The 18,586-nt window shown below is 48.8% G+C and overlaps 1 protein-coding gene across 1 annotated transcript in view; it reads right to left on the bottom strand.

The window, feature by feature from the left end:
- Positions 1 to 7,750: 7,750 nt before the first annotated feature.
- LOC138739704 (FH2 domain-containing protein 1-like) overlaps positions 7,751 to 18,586 on the bottom strand; it is a 34,285-nt gene continuing 23,449 nt past the window's right edge. The window contains exons 6-11 of the mRNA XM_069892292.1: positions 15,501 to 15,571; positions 15,110 to 15,217; positions 14,666 to 14,736; positions 13,983 to 14,100; positions 10,465 to 10,629; positions 7,751 to 9,535 (exon numbers count right to left, since the gene is read on the bottom strand). Of these exons, the coding sequence (XP_069748393.1) occupies positions 7,970 to 9,535; positions 10,465 to 10,629; positions 13,983 to 14,100; positions 14,666 to 14,736; positions 15,110 to 15,217; positions 15,501 to 15,571 (2,099 nt within the window). The 3' untranslated portion in view covers positions 7,751 to 7,969. The remainder of the gene's footprint in view (positions 9,536 to 10,464; positions 10,630 to 13,982; positions 14,101 to 14,665; positions 14,737 to 15,109; positions 15,218 to 15,500; positions 15,572 to 18,586) is intronic.

The raw sequence follows: 18,586 nt of genomic DNA on the forward strand, positions 1-18,586 counted from the left end.
CAGCTATGGGGCATGCAGGGCCTCCTTGACCACCAGGGGCCCGCTTCAGCCTTAGGAAACGAAGCCGCACCCCCCCCCACCCATCCAATACAACCCGCATATGTGAACCCTGACTCCCCCCTGGCCACCCCTCTGCGTGGCACCACACCAGCCCCACACACACACACCCCTGCCGCCAGCCCCCCAACTTCTCCTCTGACGAGTAACCAGGAGCCGGTCCTACGACGGTCACAGAGACCCCAGTGGCCACCAAATCGTCTCTACCTGTAAATATTGTATGTACATAGGAGGTACGATTCCTTGTTACTGCCCCCCCCCCCACTCTGGGACAATTTTAAAGAGGGGGTGAATGTGGTGGTCCACCACCGGCCTACTGCAGGGGGCAACCTCTGTACCCGCAGGAGTGTAAGGGGACAGAACAACACCTGGCCGGCTGTCAATCAATTGGCCTGAATGGATCAAGCCCCATCCGGTCGGGTGTCAATCACCTTCCGGGATATAAGCCTGAGCCTTACTCAGAGTTGCTGCAGCCACAGCCAGCCTGGCTCTGTGGAAGTCTTGGTGGATGAAAGCCTGTTGTGCAGTCTTTACCTTGTGTGTGTCTGATTCTGTCTAACAGCGCACCACAGGGCCACAATATTAAAAGTATTTTAAAATTGCAGTAACTTGTAGCTTTCAGCGCTCCCGTCGATTGGCTTTCACCTATTCAATGAAATCAAAAAACGAGCAGCGACAGCAGCTCAATGCAGAATCCATGGCTGTCTTCCTTACCCATAATCCCCCATGCAACTGGACCTGCTCTGCCTGTGTCAGCGCCAGGGAAACGTGCATACCTGAAGAGTGATGCAGTTAAAGCGCACACTGTCACACACAAATAAAACCACATTTGGGCAATGCATCGCCAATCAATATAAACCACACGTGGCTGGTCCAACAAATCAACAGCATAAACTTGGAATACAAGGTCATCGGTCTGGCCCTGCCTGCTGGAGACGCCTGGCCCATTCGGCTAGTTTTGACTCAGTCAGGAACCAACAGTGAAATCCAACGCCCATGATAATTAGATTGGTAAAACCCTCCCATTCATTTCTGTACGAGAGGGGAAGAGTTCTGTGTAAACAAGGTGCATTATCGACCATCCAAACTTTAAAAACATTCTTATTTTGCCAAGTTGTATCATTTCTGTGCATTGGCCCACTTGCAATAAAATGGCCCGTGTGGGATGACCTATCACCTCCCAGAAAGAGAGAACAACACGGGGGGGCGTGGCCTAATGGCAAAGGAAGCAGTGTAATTCCATCTTCCCCCAGTTGGACTAATAAATAGCCGAATTAAAATACTTTAAAAAGTTTTGAAAGTTTACTCTGAAGTTGTCTGAATGTTAAAAGATTACAATGGCTGCTCATACAAAGAAGTCGAAAGCACAGATTCAGAAGAAACTTCCTTTTAAAAGTACAGAAGAAATGAGGCCTACTTACCAAGTGGAATCCACGGAATTGATTGGACAGCCACCTAAGCAGCAACGCACTCCAGTTCGCTTAAGTATTACTCGCAAGAAGGTGCCGGGCTTCCAATTTATTCCCCTTACCTTGATCAGCACGTCCGCAACGTTGGGCATGCTGTCGAGTTGCCAGAGTCTACAGTGTCAGGCCCGGTGCGCAACACCACTGCAGGCCCCGGCGCTGCCGGGCATACGCAGTGCATCCCGAGCCTGCAATCTTTTGGACAGGGTCTGGGCTGTCAGCAAAATTGGCCGGCAACAATCTGAACATGTCGGGTCTGCGTCTGCAGGTGTGCAGACCAGAAGTAAGGTAATGAAAATGGAAGAATTAAAGGAACCACAAGGAAAAGCTTTTGGCCAAACTTAAGAAATGGAAGAAGAGTCACTGACTGTTACTGAAGGGAAAGAAGGTAGGCCTCATGGAGAGACCTGCGATACTACTTTTGATGATGTTTTTACAATTTTGGAATCTTTAGCTCATCAAATGGGTAATATGTCAGCCCAAATGTCTATTCAGATTGACCATGGATTTATGAATATGACTGAAAAAATGAATAATATTTGTGAAGAAGTTTCTTCTGTTAATAAAGATATTTCTGATGTTAAAGCTGATGTTAATAGATGCTTGAATATGGTGGATACAGTTCAAGACAATTTTAAGAAGATGGAAGGTGCCTTTCAAGTTTGTAAAGAACAAGTGGAAACGTAATAAAGAAAAAATAGAAAAGTGGAAGATTCTTTTGTTGGATGGGAAATTCAGAAGAAGGACTTATCGAAGAAGATAGATTCGTTGGAAATCAAAGCCGCCCGAATAATGTTAAAATAGTGGGAATTCCTGAAGGAATTGAGTGTTTGGATCCAATACAAAAATTTTAAAAAGTGGATCCCTGAAGCACTGGGATTGGAATTTTTTCCAGAAAGTTTAGAATTAGATAGAGCACAAGGGTCTTTTGTTTATGGTACCAAGATCGGGAAACTATTTTGAGAGTAACAGTCCAAAATGCACGCAGATATCAATCCCCGTGAGGGGACAAGGACATAAGGTTTTTTTCTATCCGGATTTGAGTCAAGAAATTATTAAAAGGTGTAAAGAATTTAATTCTGCTAAAGAGGTGCTTTGGAGGAAGGGTTATAAATTCTTTTAGATACCCTGCTGTTTTGAAGATCTTTTATGGTCATTTCCAATCACAGTTTTTTGAGAGGGGTCATGCTTTAATTTTTGCCAATTCTTTGCCAGACAGGGCTACCGAAAGGCATTCTTCACCTAAGAGGAAGACACCTGATAAGAAGAATGGAAATGGGAATGGGAAGACAAATAAGTCAAAGAGCTTGATTGATATTGATGATCTGGAACAAGTTTTGGGATTGAATTCATTGGGGTTGTGAGCTGATTTAGACTTATAATTTTATAAGTCCAGTTGGGGGGATGGAGGTCGCTGAAGCTTTCGGAAGTCATCCACCACCTGTGGGAGGGATTTGTTAAGTGGGGAGTTACGACCTTTGTTGTTTCCTTTTCTAAAAAAAATACCTTTTTATTTGTGCAAGTTTTACTTTGTTTAGAGAGGGGTTTAGTGTTTGTTTAATTTAGATTACTTAGCAAGGGGAGCTTCAAATTTTTTATTGGAGAAGGGTTTTTTGTGGATAGAATAGAAAGAGGGGGTATTTATTTTGTTTTTTAAATTCTGATAACAATGTCTAATTTGAACTTTGCAACATTTAATGTGCAGGGTTGAAATAACCCGATTAAACGAAAATGTGTTTTTTTCAAGCTGAATATAAGAGTAGAATAATTTCTGATCATTCATTGCAATTCATTTCTTGTGTTGGACCGGAAGTTATTCAATCAACCTTTCGGTGGAGGTTTAACGTAATGTTATTGAAAAAACCAGAATTTGTAAAATTCATTAAGGATCAAATTGTTTCTTTCTTAGATTTGAATAGGAATACAGTTCAGAGTCATTTTACTGTATGGGATGCTTTGAAGGCGTTATTTCATGGTTAAATTATTAGCTATGCATCAAAGGAAAAGATTTTTTTTGGCAAAGACTAGGTCATTGGAAAAGCAGATCGCTGATTTGGAAAAAGAATTTCAGATAATAAGGCAGTTTTGAGAAAATTGAAGTTACAATATAATACATTACAAACATACCAATTTGAACGTTAGATTCAAAGATCTAAACAACGTTATTATGAGTTAAGGGACAGAGCCCATAAAGTTTTGGCGTGGCAAATGAAAACAGAACAAGCATCAACAACTATTAATGCTGTGAGGAAGGATAATTCAGTTACTTTTAAACCTCAGGAAATCAATGACCAATTGTTATCATTTTATCAGAAATTATATGCTTCTGAGGGAGTTCGAGAAGATGGTTCCATTGAATCTTTTTTGTCAGAATTAAATTTGCCAATATTAGGGGAAGATGATGTGAGGAAACTGGATTCTCCTTTTACAGATTTAGAAGTAATGGATGTTATTCAACAAATGCCCAATGAGAAGTCTCCAGGAGATGATGGGTTTACTGTTGAATTTTATAAAGTTTTTTTGATGATCTGTCCTCTTTATTTATGGACATTCTTCATCAGGTAACACAGGAACAAGCCTTACCAGATTCGTGTTTAAGTGCAATATTAAGTTATACCAAAAAAAGATAGAGGTCCTTTGAAAGTAGCTTTATATCGGCCAATTTCTTTATTAAATGTGGATAATAAAATAATAGTGAAATTATTGGTGAATAGACTTGCTAGGTATTTATCACAATTGGTACATGCTGACCAGGCTGGTTTTATTAAAAATAGGTATGCTTCTGATAACATTCTTAGAGTGATTTCACTGATCAACGCTTCACATCAGCAATCTAATTTACCAATGGTAGTTGCTTTAGATGCTGAAAAAGCTTTTGATAGGGTTGAATGGAATTTTTTTATTTAAAGTTTTGGAAAAATATAAGTTTGGACCCTTTTTTATTGGTTGGGTGAAGGCATTATATAATAATCCTGTTGCAAGGGTGACGACAAATAGTCAAACCTCTTCTTTCTTTAAATTATCATGTTCAACTCGTCTAGGTTGTCCTCTGTCGCCAGCTCTATTTGCATTGGTCATTGAATGTTAGCTCAGGCTATTAGGTAGAATGAGAATATTAGAGATATAAGGATAGCAAATGATGAATTTTAGATTAATCTATTTGTGGATGATGTTTTGATATATTTAACTAATCCAGAACGATCTTTAATTTACTTGCAAGAATGTTTAGAAAAATATGGTAAATTATCAGGATATAAAGTGAACTGGGACAAATGTGAAATATTACCAATTTCTGAAGGAAATTACGACCAGTGCAGACAAATTACTAAACTCCGTTGGACTGATTAAATTAAGCATTTAGGGATAATGATTGATGTAAATATTCAATTATTGTATAATTTAAATTATGTACCACTAATAAAAAAGATTAAAGCTGATTTGATTAAATGGAAGGATTTAGCTCTGTCATTAATAGGTCAAGTAAATTCCACGAATTCAGTATCTTTTTCAATCTTGTTCTCTTTCAAAATCCTTTTTTCAAGATTTAAATAAAGTAGTTTGAGAATTTTTATGGAAGGGAAAATTAGCTAGAGTAGCGATACATAAATTGACGAAATATGCTTTGAGAGGTTTGCAATTACCCCATTTTCAAAATTATTATGAGGCAGCTTAATTAAGATTTATTAATCGTTTGTTGGATGTTTCGTGTCCCTCTAGTTGGGTCAGGGTAGAATCGGCTGTAACCTTGTCCACATCAATTTGTATTTAAATGGAATTATGTTTTATTACAGAGATATAATATACTGATTTTGAAATATTTGTTAGAGATTTGGACCAAAAGGAATTTATTAATAGGCTCAAAAGGTAAAATATCGGTTCAAGCTCCAATATATCAAAATAAATTGATTCCTTTTTCATTGAATAATAAATTTTTAGGAAAATGGCAGATTAAAGGAATAAAGTTATTGCAGGATTGTTTTGAAGAGGGTCAATTTTTATCATTTAATCAACTTAGAGAGAAATTTGGGATTTCAGGGAATTCTTTGTTTGTTTATTATCAAATTAGAGCATTAGTGAAAGATAATTTTGGAAGAGAAATGAAAATTCCCAAATTAATGAAATTTGAGTTTATGTTTTCCAATTTTTCAGATAAGGGTTTTATTTGTGAGATGTATGCGTTGTTACAGGATACTATGGATAAAATAAATTTAGATAAATCCAGGATTAAATGGAAAAATGATCTAACTTGTGATATCGATCAGGCCGACTGGGAGATGATGTGTTTTGAGGGTGTGAATAAATTGTTTAATGGAAGATATAGTATGATTAATTATAAATTTTTGCATCAGTTATATTTAACCCCTGAGAAATTGAGAAAATATGGATTTAGTAATTCAGAGTCGTGTTTTAGATGTGGATCATGTGTTGGAACATTTTTATATTCTGTTTGGCTTTCTGATAAAGTTCAATCATTTTGGGGAATGAGGGAATTTCTTCAAAATTTGTTTAAAATTCAATTCTTATCAGATCCAAAAAAAATTTTGTTGGGTTATATTGTTCCATTTATGGACTTGGGGTTAGATAAGTTTCAGACAGCATTTTTGCGTTTTGCATTGGCTGTAGTGCGTAAATTTGTTGCGACTTCCTGGAAAGACGAAGTTGAGATAAATGTAAATTGTTGGCATAATGAGTTGAGGTCCTGTATTTATATGGAAAGAATAACATATAATTTGCATGATAATTATGATTTTCTTTTTGTTAAGATGTGGTCGCCTTGTTTGAAATGTATGAATTTAGTAATATCTTAAACTGCGGTATGCATTTTTAAAAAAATTTCAATGCTTCTCTTGTGGGGTTTATTGAGGGTGGGGGGAGAGGGTGGAATAGTTCTAGTTCTCATTTTTATAATATGGATTTTGTAAAAGTTTTTGTTTTGAAAATATTAAATAAAGTTTTTTCAAAAAAAGAGAGAACAACATTTGAACCACCCCTCCCCAAATAAAGCTTTTCAGAATTCAATCCTTTCCAAACACCCAACCCCATTAAAATTTATATGGCTTGCATTAAAAAAAATAAATCACGCTTTCAAAATGGCCAAAGTTAAAGTGTAAATGCTCTAACAATACTCAGTGACATTATATTCAGAAACACTGCCTGACCAAGAGGTGATACACACAAACACAAGTATTCATTTCTCATTCAGTTGGGACTTGGTGCGATGTGGATGTAATGCGGCAGGCCCACATTGCATTGATTAGTTGGGCTGAAGGGCCTGTACCACACTGTTTGACTTTATTAGCATCCCATCCAATATGTCTTGTACCCAACAGCCCTATGGTTAGCTGGGGATTATTCAAGTGGGTCCGTGAGTGGAAAAACTTTGAGAACCACTGAGAGAGATAAACTCTTGAAAAGAGATGGAAGAATGTGGTCTTCAAACAGCATGAATACAATGAGCCGAACAGTCTTCCCCACACCGTGGTTTGCACTGAGAATCCTCTGCGCTTCCACTATCAGCGGGGGGGGTCAGAGGTTCTCAGCTCATCATGGTGAATCTGAGCAGAGCAGCCGATGGGCTGTTGATCAAGGTGAGTGACTGATGGGCAGGGAGAAGGAAAACGGACAAACCAGCAGCCTGGGAACAGCTGGAGGAGCCTCGTGGCTCGGGCTACAGCCATGGAGAACAATGAGAGGGTGGGGGGGGGGGGAAGAAGGCATTTAGAATTAATTCATCCATTCTCTCCTAAAGAACCATATAATTACAGCACAGAAACAGGCCATCTCGGCCCTTCTAGTCCACACCAAGAGGTGGAGAAGGTCAGTAGCTTCACATTTCCATGAGACCACATATCGCTGGACCTCCCTTGGAGCCAGTGTGTTGAGGCTCACCTCTACTTCCTAATATGCCTGAGATTTGGCATGTCGTCAAACTTCTGCAGGTAATAGATATACTGTGGGAACTACATTGACTGGTCACATTGTCCCTGGTTTGGAAACTCCAGTGCCCAGGAACACACAAGGCTGCAAGAGTGGAGAACATAGCCAGGTCCATCACAGGCACAAGCTCCCGTCCATTGCAGACATCTACGCGAGACGCTGTCTCAAAAAGACAGCCAACCTTAGAAAGGACCCCCACCACCCTGGTCACAACTTCTTCTGACTGCTGCCCTCGGGCAGGAGCCTGAAGACTAGGTTCAAGGACAGTTTTCTTCCATCCGAGACTCTCATATGTACAAAACAATATTTATTTATTTATCTGTATAGATGAAATTATTGTCCTGTATGTGTATTGTTTGAGTGCACGTGTTCCGTCTGGTTGTGTGTCTGTGTGTTTTACAATGAGGACCAGAAAACACTTGTACAATCAGATGACAATAAACTTGACTTGGAGGAGGGTACCTGGGGCCAGACCAGGATGGGCCAAATGTCCTGCACCTAGCAGCCAATCAGGAGGCTGCGCTGCCATCGCCAGCCCCTGAGGGATCGGAAGGGTCGAGTGGAGGGGAAGGCCGGTGCTTGGTTGCTCTGTGATCACTGAAACGCTTAAGCAGACTGCTAATAAATCCCATACCCCCGCTTGGGGGTACGGGCTCTTCCTTCATACCCCCGCTTGGGGGTACAGGCTCTTCCTTCATCTCCTCCTCCACCACCGCGCCCGCCCCAGCTGCTGCTCTCACTGGCTTCTTGCCAAACAGGCTGGAGATGGTCCATGAGCTGGGCCCAGAGGCCTTTGGCCCCTCCACCTCAACTGCCTTCTCGGCTCTGCGGGAAACAGATGAGGATCTCTGGGTGGAGGCGAAGGGCCTGAAGGGTCTCGTGGAGGAGGAGGAGGGGATGGTGGAGGAAGAGGAGGAAGAGGAGCGTCTCCTGAGGGCAGCGGGAAGCTTGGGCCTGTCCACGGAGAGGCCCCGGCGGAGTCGTGGCCTGCCTCGGGAGAGCTCGGGGGTGTCAGCAGACAGGCTGCGGCCTGCTTCAGAGAGCTTGGGCTGGGAGCCTACAGTGGTCAGGCTCTGTAGCCAAGGTGGAGGAGAAGGCCCCAGTATAGAGGCTTGGTGTGCACCGGCCTGGGCCAGGGGAAAAGGGCTGCTGTCCGGCCGAGATTGGCACTGTCTGTGTCCCAGGAATGAGGGTCCGGGGGATGAGGGGCCCTGGGGTGAGGGTCTGGGGGGTGAGGGGCCTGGGGGTAAGGGTCTGGGGGTTGAGGGGTCTGGGGGTGAGGGTCTGGGGGGTGAGGGTCTGGGGGGTGAGGGTCTGGGGGGTGAGGGGCCTAGGAGTGAGGGTCTGGGGGGTGAGAAGCCTGAGGGTGAGGGTCTTGGGGGTGAGAGGCCTGGGATTGAGGGTCCGGGAGGCCTGGACTCTGTAGCGGGAGGGAAGGGGCCACTGCTAGGCCGAGAGGGCCTGTATGCAGGGCCTGACGCTCTCTCGGCCTGTGGGCCCAGGAGCCTCTGGGAGGCCTCCCGCAGCCGGCGCACCTCATCAGGGGAGGGGACTCTGTCAGTGTACGAGGGGGCCAGATGATGGGATGAAGGATCTCGACATGAGGGGCCTGGGGGTGGTGGACCAGGAGGTGAGGAGATAGGGGAAGGGCCTGGGGGCACTGTTCCCGAGGTGTCCAGAGATGATGGGCCTTGTGGAAAGGGGACTTGACCAGGGGATGGCGGTGTTGCTGCCAAGGGGGACAGGGACGAGGGGCCTTGGGGGGAGGGGACCCAATGACGGGATGAAAGGTCTTGTGGTGAGGAGCCCAGGAGGTGAGGGTCTGGGGGCGAGAGGGCTGGACCCCGGATCCCCAGCTGCTGCAGTGACTGGCTTCTGGGGATGCGGTCGGACACAAGCCGCTCAGATGCGGGGCGCTGGCGGGAAAGACGGCGGTCCCCGAGCAGCAGCGTCTCAAGCTCATGCCCAGGAAACGGCTCCCGTTCCCGGTGGGAGCAGCTGGCGATGGACAGGCGCTTCAATGATGACTCCCGGAGACGGCGACGCTCCTCTTGTTCCCGGCGCTGCTGGTTCTCCTGGAAGTGGGGTATGGGTGGAGTGGGGTGCGGTGGGGTGGGGAGCAGGTGTGGGGGGAGAGGGTGGAGGAGGTATGAGGGGGAGATGGTGTGGGGGGGAGAGGGTGGAGGAGGTATGAGGGGGAGATGGTGTGGGGGGGAGAGGGTGGAGGAGGTATGAGGGGGAGATGGTGTGTGCAGGAGAGGGGAGAAGAGGGAAGGATGGGGGGAGGGGTGAGGGAAAGACGGGGAGGGGTGAGGGAAAGACGGGGAGGGGTGAGGGAAAGACGGGGAGGGGTGAGGGAAAGACGGGGAGGGGGGAGGGGTGAGGGAAAGACGGGGAGGGGGGAGGGGTGAGGGAAAGACGGGGAGGGGGGAGGGAAAGACGGGGAGGGGTGAGGGAAAGACGGGGAGGGGTGAGGGAAAGACGGGGAGGGGTGAGGGAAATGGGAGAAGGGGAGTGGGGGGAGAAAACAGCCATGAGTGTCATTGGGTCCCATCCGATTTCCAGTCTTTACCTGACATCATGGAGCCCTTATTTCCCCGGCACGGCAACCCCTCCCCGTCACTCCCCTCCCCGTCACTCCCCTCCCCGTCACTCCCCTCCCCGTCACTCCCCTCCCCGTCACTCCCCTCCCCGTCACTCCCCTCCCTTCACTGCCCACCCCGTCACTGCCCACCCCGTCACTCCCCTCCCCGTCACTCCCCTCTCTGTCACTACCCTCCTTATCAGTCCCCTCCCCCATCATTCCCCTCCCCGTCACTCTCCTCCCCGGTTACTCCCCTCCCCGTCACTCCCCTCCCCGTCACTCCCCTCCCCGTCACTCCCCTCCCCGTCACTCCCCTCCCCGTCACTCCCCTCTCTGTCACTCCCCTCCCCGTCACTCCCCTCCCCGTCACTCCCCTCCCCCGTCACTCCCCTCCCTGTCACTCCCCTCCCAATCACTCACCTCCCGTGCCGTGAGAAACCTCTGGCTGAAGCTGCGGAAGATGCTGCAACATTTCTGCAGCTGGAACCCATCGCTGTCCTCGCACAGGTAGTCGCACAGCTGCCTGGTGACCGTCTGCAGCTCATCCATGGCGCCCTGGACCTCCTGCAGCTGCCTCTCCGCCCCCTGCATAGAGCAAGTCAAGGTCAGCCCTGCCCGTCCCCTGTCACCTATTCCAATACTGTCACCCATTCCCACCCCACCCTGACACCCACTCCCACCCTACCCTGTCACCCACACCCACCCTATTTTCACCCACACCCAACCTACCATCACCCACTCCCACCTCATCCTGTTACCCACACCCACCTACCATCAACCACTCGCACCCCACCTTGTCACCCATACCCACCCTATCCTGTCACCCACACTCACCCCACCCTGTCACCCACTCCCACCCCACCCTGTCACCTGCTCCCACATCACCCTATCACCCGCTTCCACCCTACCCTGTCACCCACACTGTCACCGACCCCACCATCACCCACACCAACCCTGTCACACATTCCCACTTCATCCTGTCACCCACACCCACCCCACCCTGTCACCCACTCCCACCTCACCCTGTCACCCACTCCCACCCCACCCTGTCACCCACTCCCACATCACCCTATCATCCGCTTCCACCCTACCCTGTCACCCACACTGTCACCGACCCCACAATCACCCACACCAACCCTGTTACACATTCCCACCTCACCCTGTCATCCACACCCACCCCACCCTGCCACCCACACTGTCATCCACCCCACCCTGTCACCCACACCCCTCCACGTCACCCACACCCTCACCCACCCCACCTTCTCACCCACCCCACCTTGTCACCCACTCCCACCCCACCACCCCTCCCTCACCACACCCCACCCTGTCACCCACACCCCTCCCCACCCTCAGCTACACCCCTCTCCTCCCAGTCAGCCACACCTCTCCCCACCCTCCCTGTCACCCCCATTAATACCAACCCCACCTCTCCCTCCCTCCTCCCCCACTTCTCCCTCCCCTTGACCCCACTCACCCCCACCCTCCCTCCCTCTTCACCCACCTTCCCTGCCCCCACCCATCCTTCCTCACCCCTCCCTGTACCCATCCCTGCCCCAGCCATCATCATCCCGCCACAAGGGTACCACCCCACCTCCTGCTGTTATACAGCAGGATAACAGTCCATCTAGCCTCTCCATTGGGTTTCAGCCACCAAGGGGCACAGGGCTGGAGAGGCTAGTATCTGAACCAACACAGAATGTGTTGGAGGTACTCAGTGGGGCGTGAAGAATGGCCAACACTGGGCCAGTGGGGAGACAGCTGGTTTAGTGAGGATGGGGTGGGATGGGTTGGACAAGCAGTGGTAGAAGCAGTGGGAGGTGCATGGATGGATATTGGCAAAGCCTTTGTTACGGCCCCTCATGCTGGGTCACTGTGGCGCAGGAGGTCAACATGGGCTAGGCGATAGGAGTCAACGGGTGGGTGTAGAGATTGGTGGCCACTCCTCGATACTGGCTCCATGGCTTTTGGAGATGAACAGAAATGATTTGGACAAGGATGTTTGTGCCAAGCTGAAGGCACCAAGTACAAGGCAGTGAGGTTTACCTGAGTTTGCAACAGGTTCGAGGCCAGAGGGAGAATTGGGCTGATGGAAGGCAGGGTGTGGGTAATGGAGGTGCTGTGTAGGGGGGAATCTAGCAGGAGCAATACTCAGTGATCAGGTCTCTGACACAGAGCCTGGCCCCGGGCTCAGATGGGAAGGAGGGAGCAATGGAGAGCAGGAGTGAGACTTGGTCAGACCACACATGGGATATTGTGAGCAGTGTTGGGCTCCATGACTAGGAAGAGTTGGCATTGGAGAGCATCCAGAGGAGATTCACAAGGATGATCCCCGTGTGAAAGGGTTTTCATAGGAGGAGCGTTTGAAGCCTCTGGGACTGGACTCACTGGAATTTAGAAGAATGAGGGAAAATCTCATGGAAATCTATGGACCTGGGAGGGAGTGGATGTGGAGAGGATGTGCCCTGTCGTGGGGGAGTCTGACACCAGAATATTCACACATCCCTTTAGAACAGAATCGAGGAGGGATTCCTTTATTTGGGAGGGGGGTGAATCTGTGAAATTCCTCACTGTGGACGGTTGAATCTGTGAAATTCCTCACTGTGGACGGTTGAATCTGTGAAATTCCTCACTGTGGACGGTTGAATCTGTGAAATTCCTCACTGTGGACGGTTGAATCTGTGAAATTCCTCACTGTGGACGGTTGAATCTGTGAAATTCCTCACTGTGGACGGCTGTGCAGGTTGTCATTGGGGATATTTAAAACAGAGGTAGGATAGTTTCTTGATCAGGAAGGGAATTGGGGAGAAGGCAGGAACATGGGGTTATAAAGCAGAGTAAGTCAGCCACGATGGAATGTCCTGAATCTACTTCCTGAATGTTGAGGCTGTTTCTACCAGTAGAAACAACTTACCTCCCTCTATCTTATCTACGTCTTTCATAATTTTATACGTTTCAACCAGATCGCCTCTCATTCTTCTAAATTCCAGCATGTACAGTCCCAGATGACTCAATCTCTCCTCATAGGTCAACCCCCTCATGCCTGGAATCAATCTGGTGAACCTCCTCTGAACCGCCTCCAAATCCAGTCCATCCTTCCTCAAGGAGACCAGAACTGCCCACAATTCTCCAGATGTGGCCTCACCAGTTCCCTGTACAGTTGCAGCAGAATCTCCCTACTCCTGAATTCGATCCCTCTCGCAATGAAGGCCAACGTTCCATCTGCCTTCTGGACTAGAAAGGGGTGTTTGGTTCGGTGCGGACTAGAAGGGCCTAATGGCCTGTTTCCGTGCTGTAATTGTTATGTTATAACCTGCTGCACCTGCAAACCAGCGATTCATGCACGAGCCCTCCCAAGTCCACCTGCCCTGCAATCACTTGCATTTAAATAACTCTGAGGGATTCTGGGACTGTTTTGAGGACAGTGAGGAGAAGAGTTGTCGGCTGCAGGATGATCTAGATCACCCATTCTCAATGGGGGCCAAATGCTCCCCTCAAGCTCCAACAACCCTCAGCTCGATCCACAACTCCCCCAAAATCCGTATCATCCACGTTAGGGTTAGGGTATCTCCAGGGTGACCAGCTGGGAAAATGGCAATGGAGTTTAATGCAGACAGTGTGAGGTGTTGCAGTTTGGAAGGGCGAAGTGAGAAAGTACTTACACAGTGAATGGTTGGGCATGGAGGAGTGCGGTAGAAGAGAGGGGCCTGCGAATACAGATATACAATGTCCCCCCCAGCAGTTCATTCCACACGCCTACCCCCCTGTGAGTGGAGAAGGTGACCCTCGGGTCTCCTTAAAGCCAGACCTCTCTCACCTTCTCCCTGGACTCTCTGGTCTGAAGCCCTTTCCCTGGGCCATGAGTTTGCAGTGTATTGATGCCAGGCTGGGGCAGGAGGAGGTGGGAGGGAGCTGAAGGCCTGCACCTAGCAGCCACGAACCTGAATAAACAGTTTCATCTGCTCCTGCAGCTCGGGCAGTTTGTCCAGGTTCCCTTTCACCATTCCCAGCTTGTGCTTCAGTTTCTGGAAGTCACTCACTGTGTCCTGCTGGTAAATCCTACAGCAGGGAGAGAGCTGGTACAGTCACGAGGAACAGGGTCACAGCAGAAGCACCGTGGGGTAGAGCGGGTACAGTCACAGGAAGATTGGGGGACATGGCAATGGGGTTTCAGTCCCAGGGAAATAGGGGGGAGAACACAATTAGTGGAATCAATGAGCAGAACTATTTCATGCAGCATAAAACGGGGAAATGGTAACTGGAATATTGGGTTAACCCCCAGAACTCTGGGTGAATCTTGAGGTCTCTGGGTGAACCCTCTGGGCTCTGTATTAACCACCAGGTCACTGGGTTAACCCTCAGGATTCTAGGTTAAAACCCCAGACTGGGTTAACCCCCCCCCTCCCCCCGGGGTCTTGGGGTTGATCCCCAGGACTGAGGGACTCTGGGTTAACCCCTGGGTCTCTGAGTTGATCCCAGGACTAATGGTCTCTGGGTTGATCCCTGGGACTGAGGGACTCTGGTTAACCCCCAGGTTTCTGCCAATTCCCCCGGGACTGTGGAAGGACGAAGATTTGGCAGCAGCCAGGGTATGATATAGATTCCCGTGATGGAGAGACTCTACCTGGAGGCTGCCTCGATGTTCTGCAGTTTATTTGGGAAATCCAGCAGTTTCTTGTTGTTCTTTTCAGCTTCCTGGAATGTAGGAGACGGAGGTTTGGGTTGTTGAGACGCACCAGAAACGGCTGCTCCTTGGACAGTCCACACAGCCACCTGTCTGTGGCAGAACGCACGGGTCCCAGGGCAGAACTGGATGGGGAGGTCACAGCCCACAGGGTAGGTATCACCTCCCCACAGCCCCTGGCCCAGTACCAGGGCACAGGGGATGCACACCCATCAAATTGCCCCTCGGGAGAAGCACCTGGCACCCACGTAAGTCACCCAACGCAACACGTACACTCTCCCCCATGGACACTCTCCTCCCCCATGGACCCCTCCCCATGTCTGCCCACCACTGTCACACACTCCCCCCAGAGTTTCCGTGGTAAGTTTTGCAATAATTACTCACCATAGCGACGAAGTGCATCAGGTTGATGCCAGGTTTATTGGCGCGAGTGTCTGCCAGTTTGAGCAGAGACGCCATCCTGAATCCCACCGCATTGCCCGCGTATCCACCCTGACATGGGGAGAGGTGATCAATGCAGCACTTCCTGGTACACCTTACCTTCCCCCATGCCTGAACTCAGTCCCCCAACCCCTGAACTCAGTGTATGTGGGACCCGTCCCCCAGTGAAGGTCAGTGTGTGTGTGGGACCCGTCCCCCAGTGAGGGTCTGTGTGTGTGGTGCCCATCCCCCAGTGAGGGTAAGTGTGTATGGGACCCGTCCCCCAGTGAGGGTCAGTATGTGGGACCCGTGTGTGTGACCCACCCCCCCATGTGAGTGGAGGTCCAGGACTTACTGCATTCATGTAGTTTCCTGCCTTGAGGACCAAGCGGATCACTGTGTGAAGCTCCTCACAGTCCAGCAGTTCTGCAACAGAGAACAAACAGTGTAGGAGGGGATCAGGGACCCAGGCTTTCCATCTCTGTCTGGCTGTCTGGCCACCATCTCCTTCACTGCCCAAGCCCAACCCCTGGCCTCTCACGTCCAAAAGCCAGGACCCTGACCACCTATTTTCAGGTCTGTGATGTTTGGGATGCATGCTCCAGAGAACCTCCCAGAACCCTATGTTCATTAAGTCACTGATGGAACCACAGAACACTGCCGTGCAGAAATAGGCCTTCTGACCAACTCGTCCACACACCCAAACCACAGCCCTCCTTTCCCCTCTCATGTGGTCGCCCAATGCATGGAGTGAACGATACATTGTGGAAAGGATTACAATATACAACAGGCAGTAAATAATAATGGCCTTCAACTCCCCGCACTCAATCAAAGGAAAATAGAATTCACTTTATAGAAAGACCCCGGTACTAATCTCAAAGAGAAAAAACAATAACCGTAAAGCCTTGCATCAGCGTTCATCAAACAGAAGAAGTCCAGTCCTCACCCAAAAGAGAAACTTAATGGTATCAGGAAGGGACAATAAATCAGAGAAAATGTTTGAAATTAAATCATATGGAAATATTGTATGAATGGGAGCCATCTCTTCAAATTTTACAGAGGGAATAAATGTAGCACTTCTAATTTTCTCTAAATTCAAGAAGGCCGTGGTTTGAGAAAACCATAGCCTAGCCCACCTCACTGACAAAAGACAAAGGAGGAAAAACCCAACACCCAACCCCAACCCACCAATTTTCCCCTGCAACCGCTGCAACCATGTCTGCCTGTCCCGCATCGGACTTGTCAGCCACAAACGAGCCTGCAGCTGACGTGGACCTTACCCCTCCATTAATCTTTGTCCACGAAGCCAAGCCAAAGAAAGAGTAGGTGGGAAGGGGTCCTTCCAATTGCTCAGATCCACACTCTCCGCATGGAATTTAATGTAGACAAGTGTGAGGTGTTGCATTGTGGAAGGAGAAACCAAGAAAGGATGAACACGGTAAATAGTCGGGCACTGAGGAGTGTGGTAGAACAGAGGGGCCTGGGAATACAAAATTCCTTGAAAGTGTCATCACAGGTGGACAGGGTTGTAAAGAGAGCTTTTGGCATCTTGGCCTTCAAAAATCAAAGTATTGAGTACAGGAGTTGGGATGTTATGGTAAAGTTATATAAGATATTGGTGAGGCCAAATTTGGAGGATTGTGTGCAGTTTTGGTCACCGAACTACAGGAAGGATATTAATAAGATTGAAAGAGTACAGAGAAGATTTACTAGGATGTTGCCCGGACTCCAGGATGGTGCCTTAAAGCAGCAATTCTTTGCGAGCAGCTCTGACGGGAAGAGGGAATAATCAAATATTCCTGTTCAGAATTCCTAAAAAAATCAAACACGAAATGAGAAACATGAAATCAAACTTACCCGACAGTTTGGAGGAACTAAGATTGCTTGGAATTGGCAGAATGTGTAAAATCGGCTGGGCTGAGGGACCTTAAAACAGCTCAGGCAGGTACAACAACAACTCCAGCAGGTACAACAACAACTCCAGCAGCGGACCCACGGGCCAGTTAAAGAAGACTTGACAACGTGGACACAGAGTGGGACTACGGGACAAGCTGAGGTGCTGGGGCCCCAAGGCTTCCACTCCCTTCCATTCTCCTATCCTTGGCGAACAAACTTAATGAACTCCAAGCCAGACTTCAACATCAGAGAGACATCAGGGAGTGATGTGTGATGTGCTTTATGGAAATGTGGCTAGACGCGGACATTCCAGACACAGCACTACTGCCCCAAGGGCTACACCCTCCGTCACGCTGATTGAATGCCGGCATCTAGGAGAAGCAGGGGAGGCAGCGTTTGTGTCATCATCAATTCATCGTGGTGCACAGATGTGACGGCTGCCACGTGGACTCCTTCTCATCCGATAATGCAGCCGCCACGTGGACTCATTCTCGTCCAATAATGCGGCCACCACATGGAGTCCTTCTCGTCCGATAATTCAGCCACCACGTGTACTCTTTCTCGTCCGATAATGCAGCTGCCATGTGGACTCTTTCTCATTTGATAATGCGGCCGCAACCTTCTAACCCAAGGAGCGCTGCATGCGGGCAGTGGAGGCCACTGCCATCTTGGATGACATCACTTCTGATGAACAACAATACTCCGTGTGTGTCATGGGGGCTGCCATTTTGGATGCCATCATCTTAACAGACCACAAGCCAGTACATGGATCGGACAGCGATGCTACTTTTGCTTCAATCACACTTGAGCAAAGCAGCCATCATCAGCTCACCAGGTCAACGATGGACATAGAGGTAAACGGGTGCGAGACAGGCTGCCTGTTTGATGGCAGGAGCACAGAGAGCTTCATCTACCCTGACACAGAGCAGCATTACACCCTCACGGTGAGACCAGTGAGTTACCGAGTCTCCACGGCCTCTAAGTCCCACTTGGCAGAGATCCGCGGCAGCTGCGTGGTGACGTTGGCTGTGCGTGGTAGAGAGTACAAGAATTTTAAACAGTTCTGCGCCCGTAACACTGGGGTTGGACTTTTAGGGTCACCTTAAGACTGTCACCATGGCATATGATGGGCCCCATCCCCCCCTCACTGTCTGCAACCAACAGTTTGTAAACTGCCCACCCTCCCCCTCCGAACACGTCCAACCAACAACTGAGATCCACCCACCGCACACGACCTGTGGGCTCTCCACCCTCCAGACTCCCCCCCCCACCCACCTCTGTTCGCCAACCTCACCCCCGACTGTAAGCCTGTTGCCACCAAGAGCAGACGGAACAACGCAGGACACAGGGCCTTTATCAAATCATGGCTCCAGACCGAGGGGATCATCAAACCCAGTACCAGCCCCTGGAGAGATCAGGTAGTGGTGGTTAAGGGTGGGGATAAACACCGAATGGTTATCAACTGCAGTCAGATCATTAACAGTTTACACAACTGGACGCGTACCCTCTCCCACACTCAGCCAACAGGGTGAACAAAATCGCACA

The sequence above is a fragment of the Narcine bancroftii genome, chromosome 7 (genome assembly GCF_036971445.1).
Source record: "Narcine bancroftii isolate sNarBan1 chromosome 7, sNarBan1.hap1, whole genome shotgun sequence".
Lineage (NCBI taxonomy): Eukaryota > Metazoa > Chordata > Chondrichthyes > Torpediniformes > Narcinidae > Narcine > Narcine bancroftii.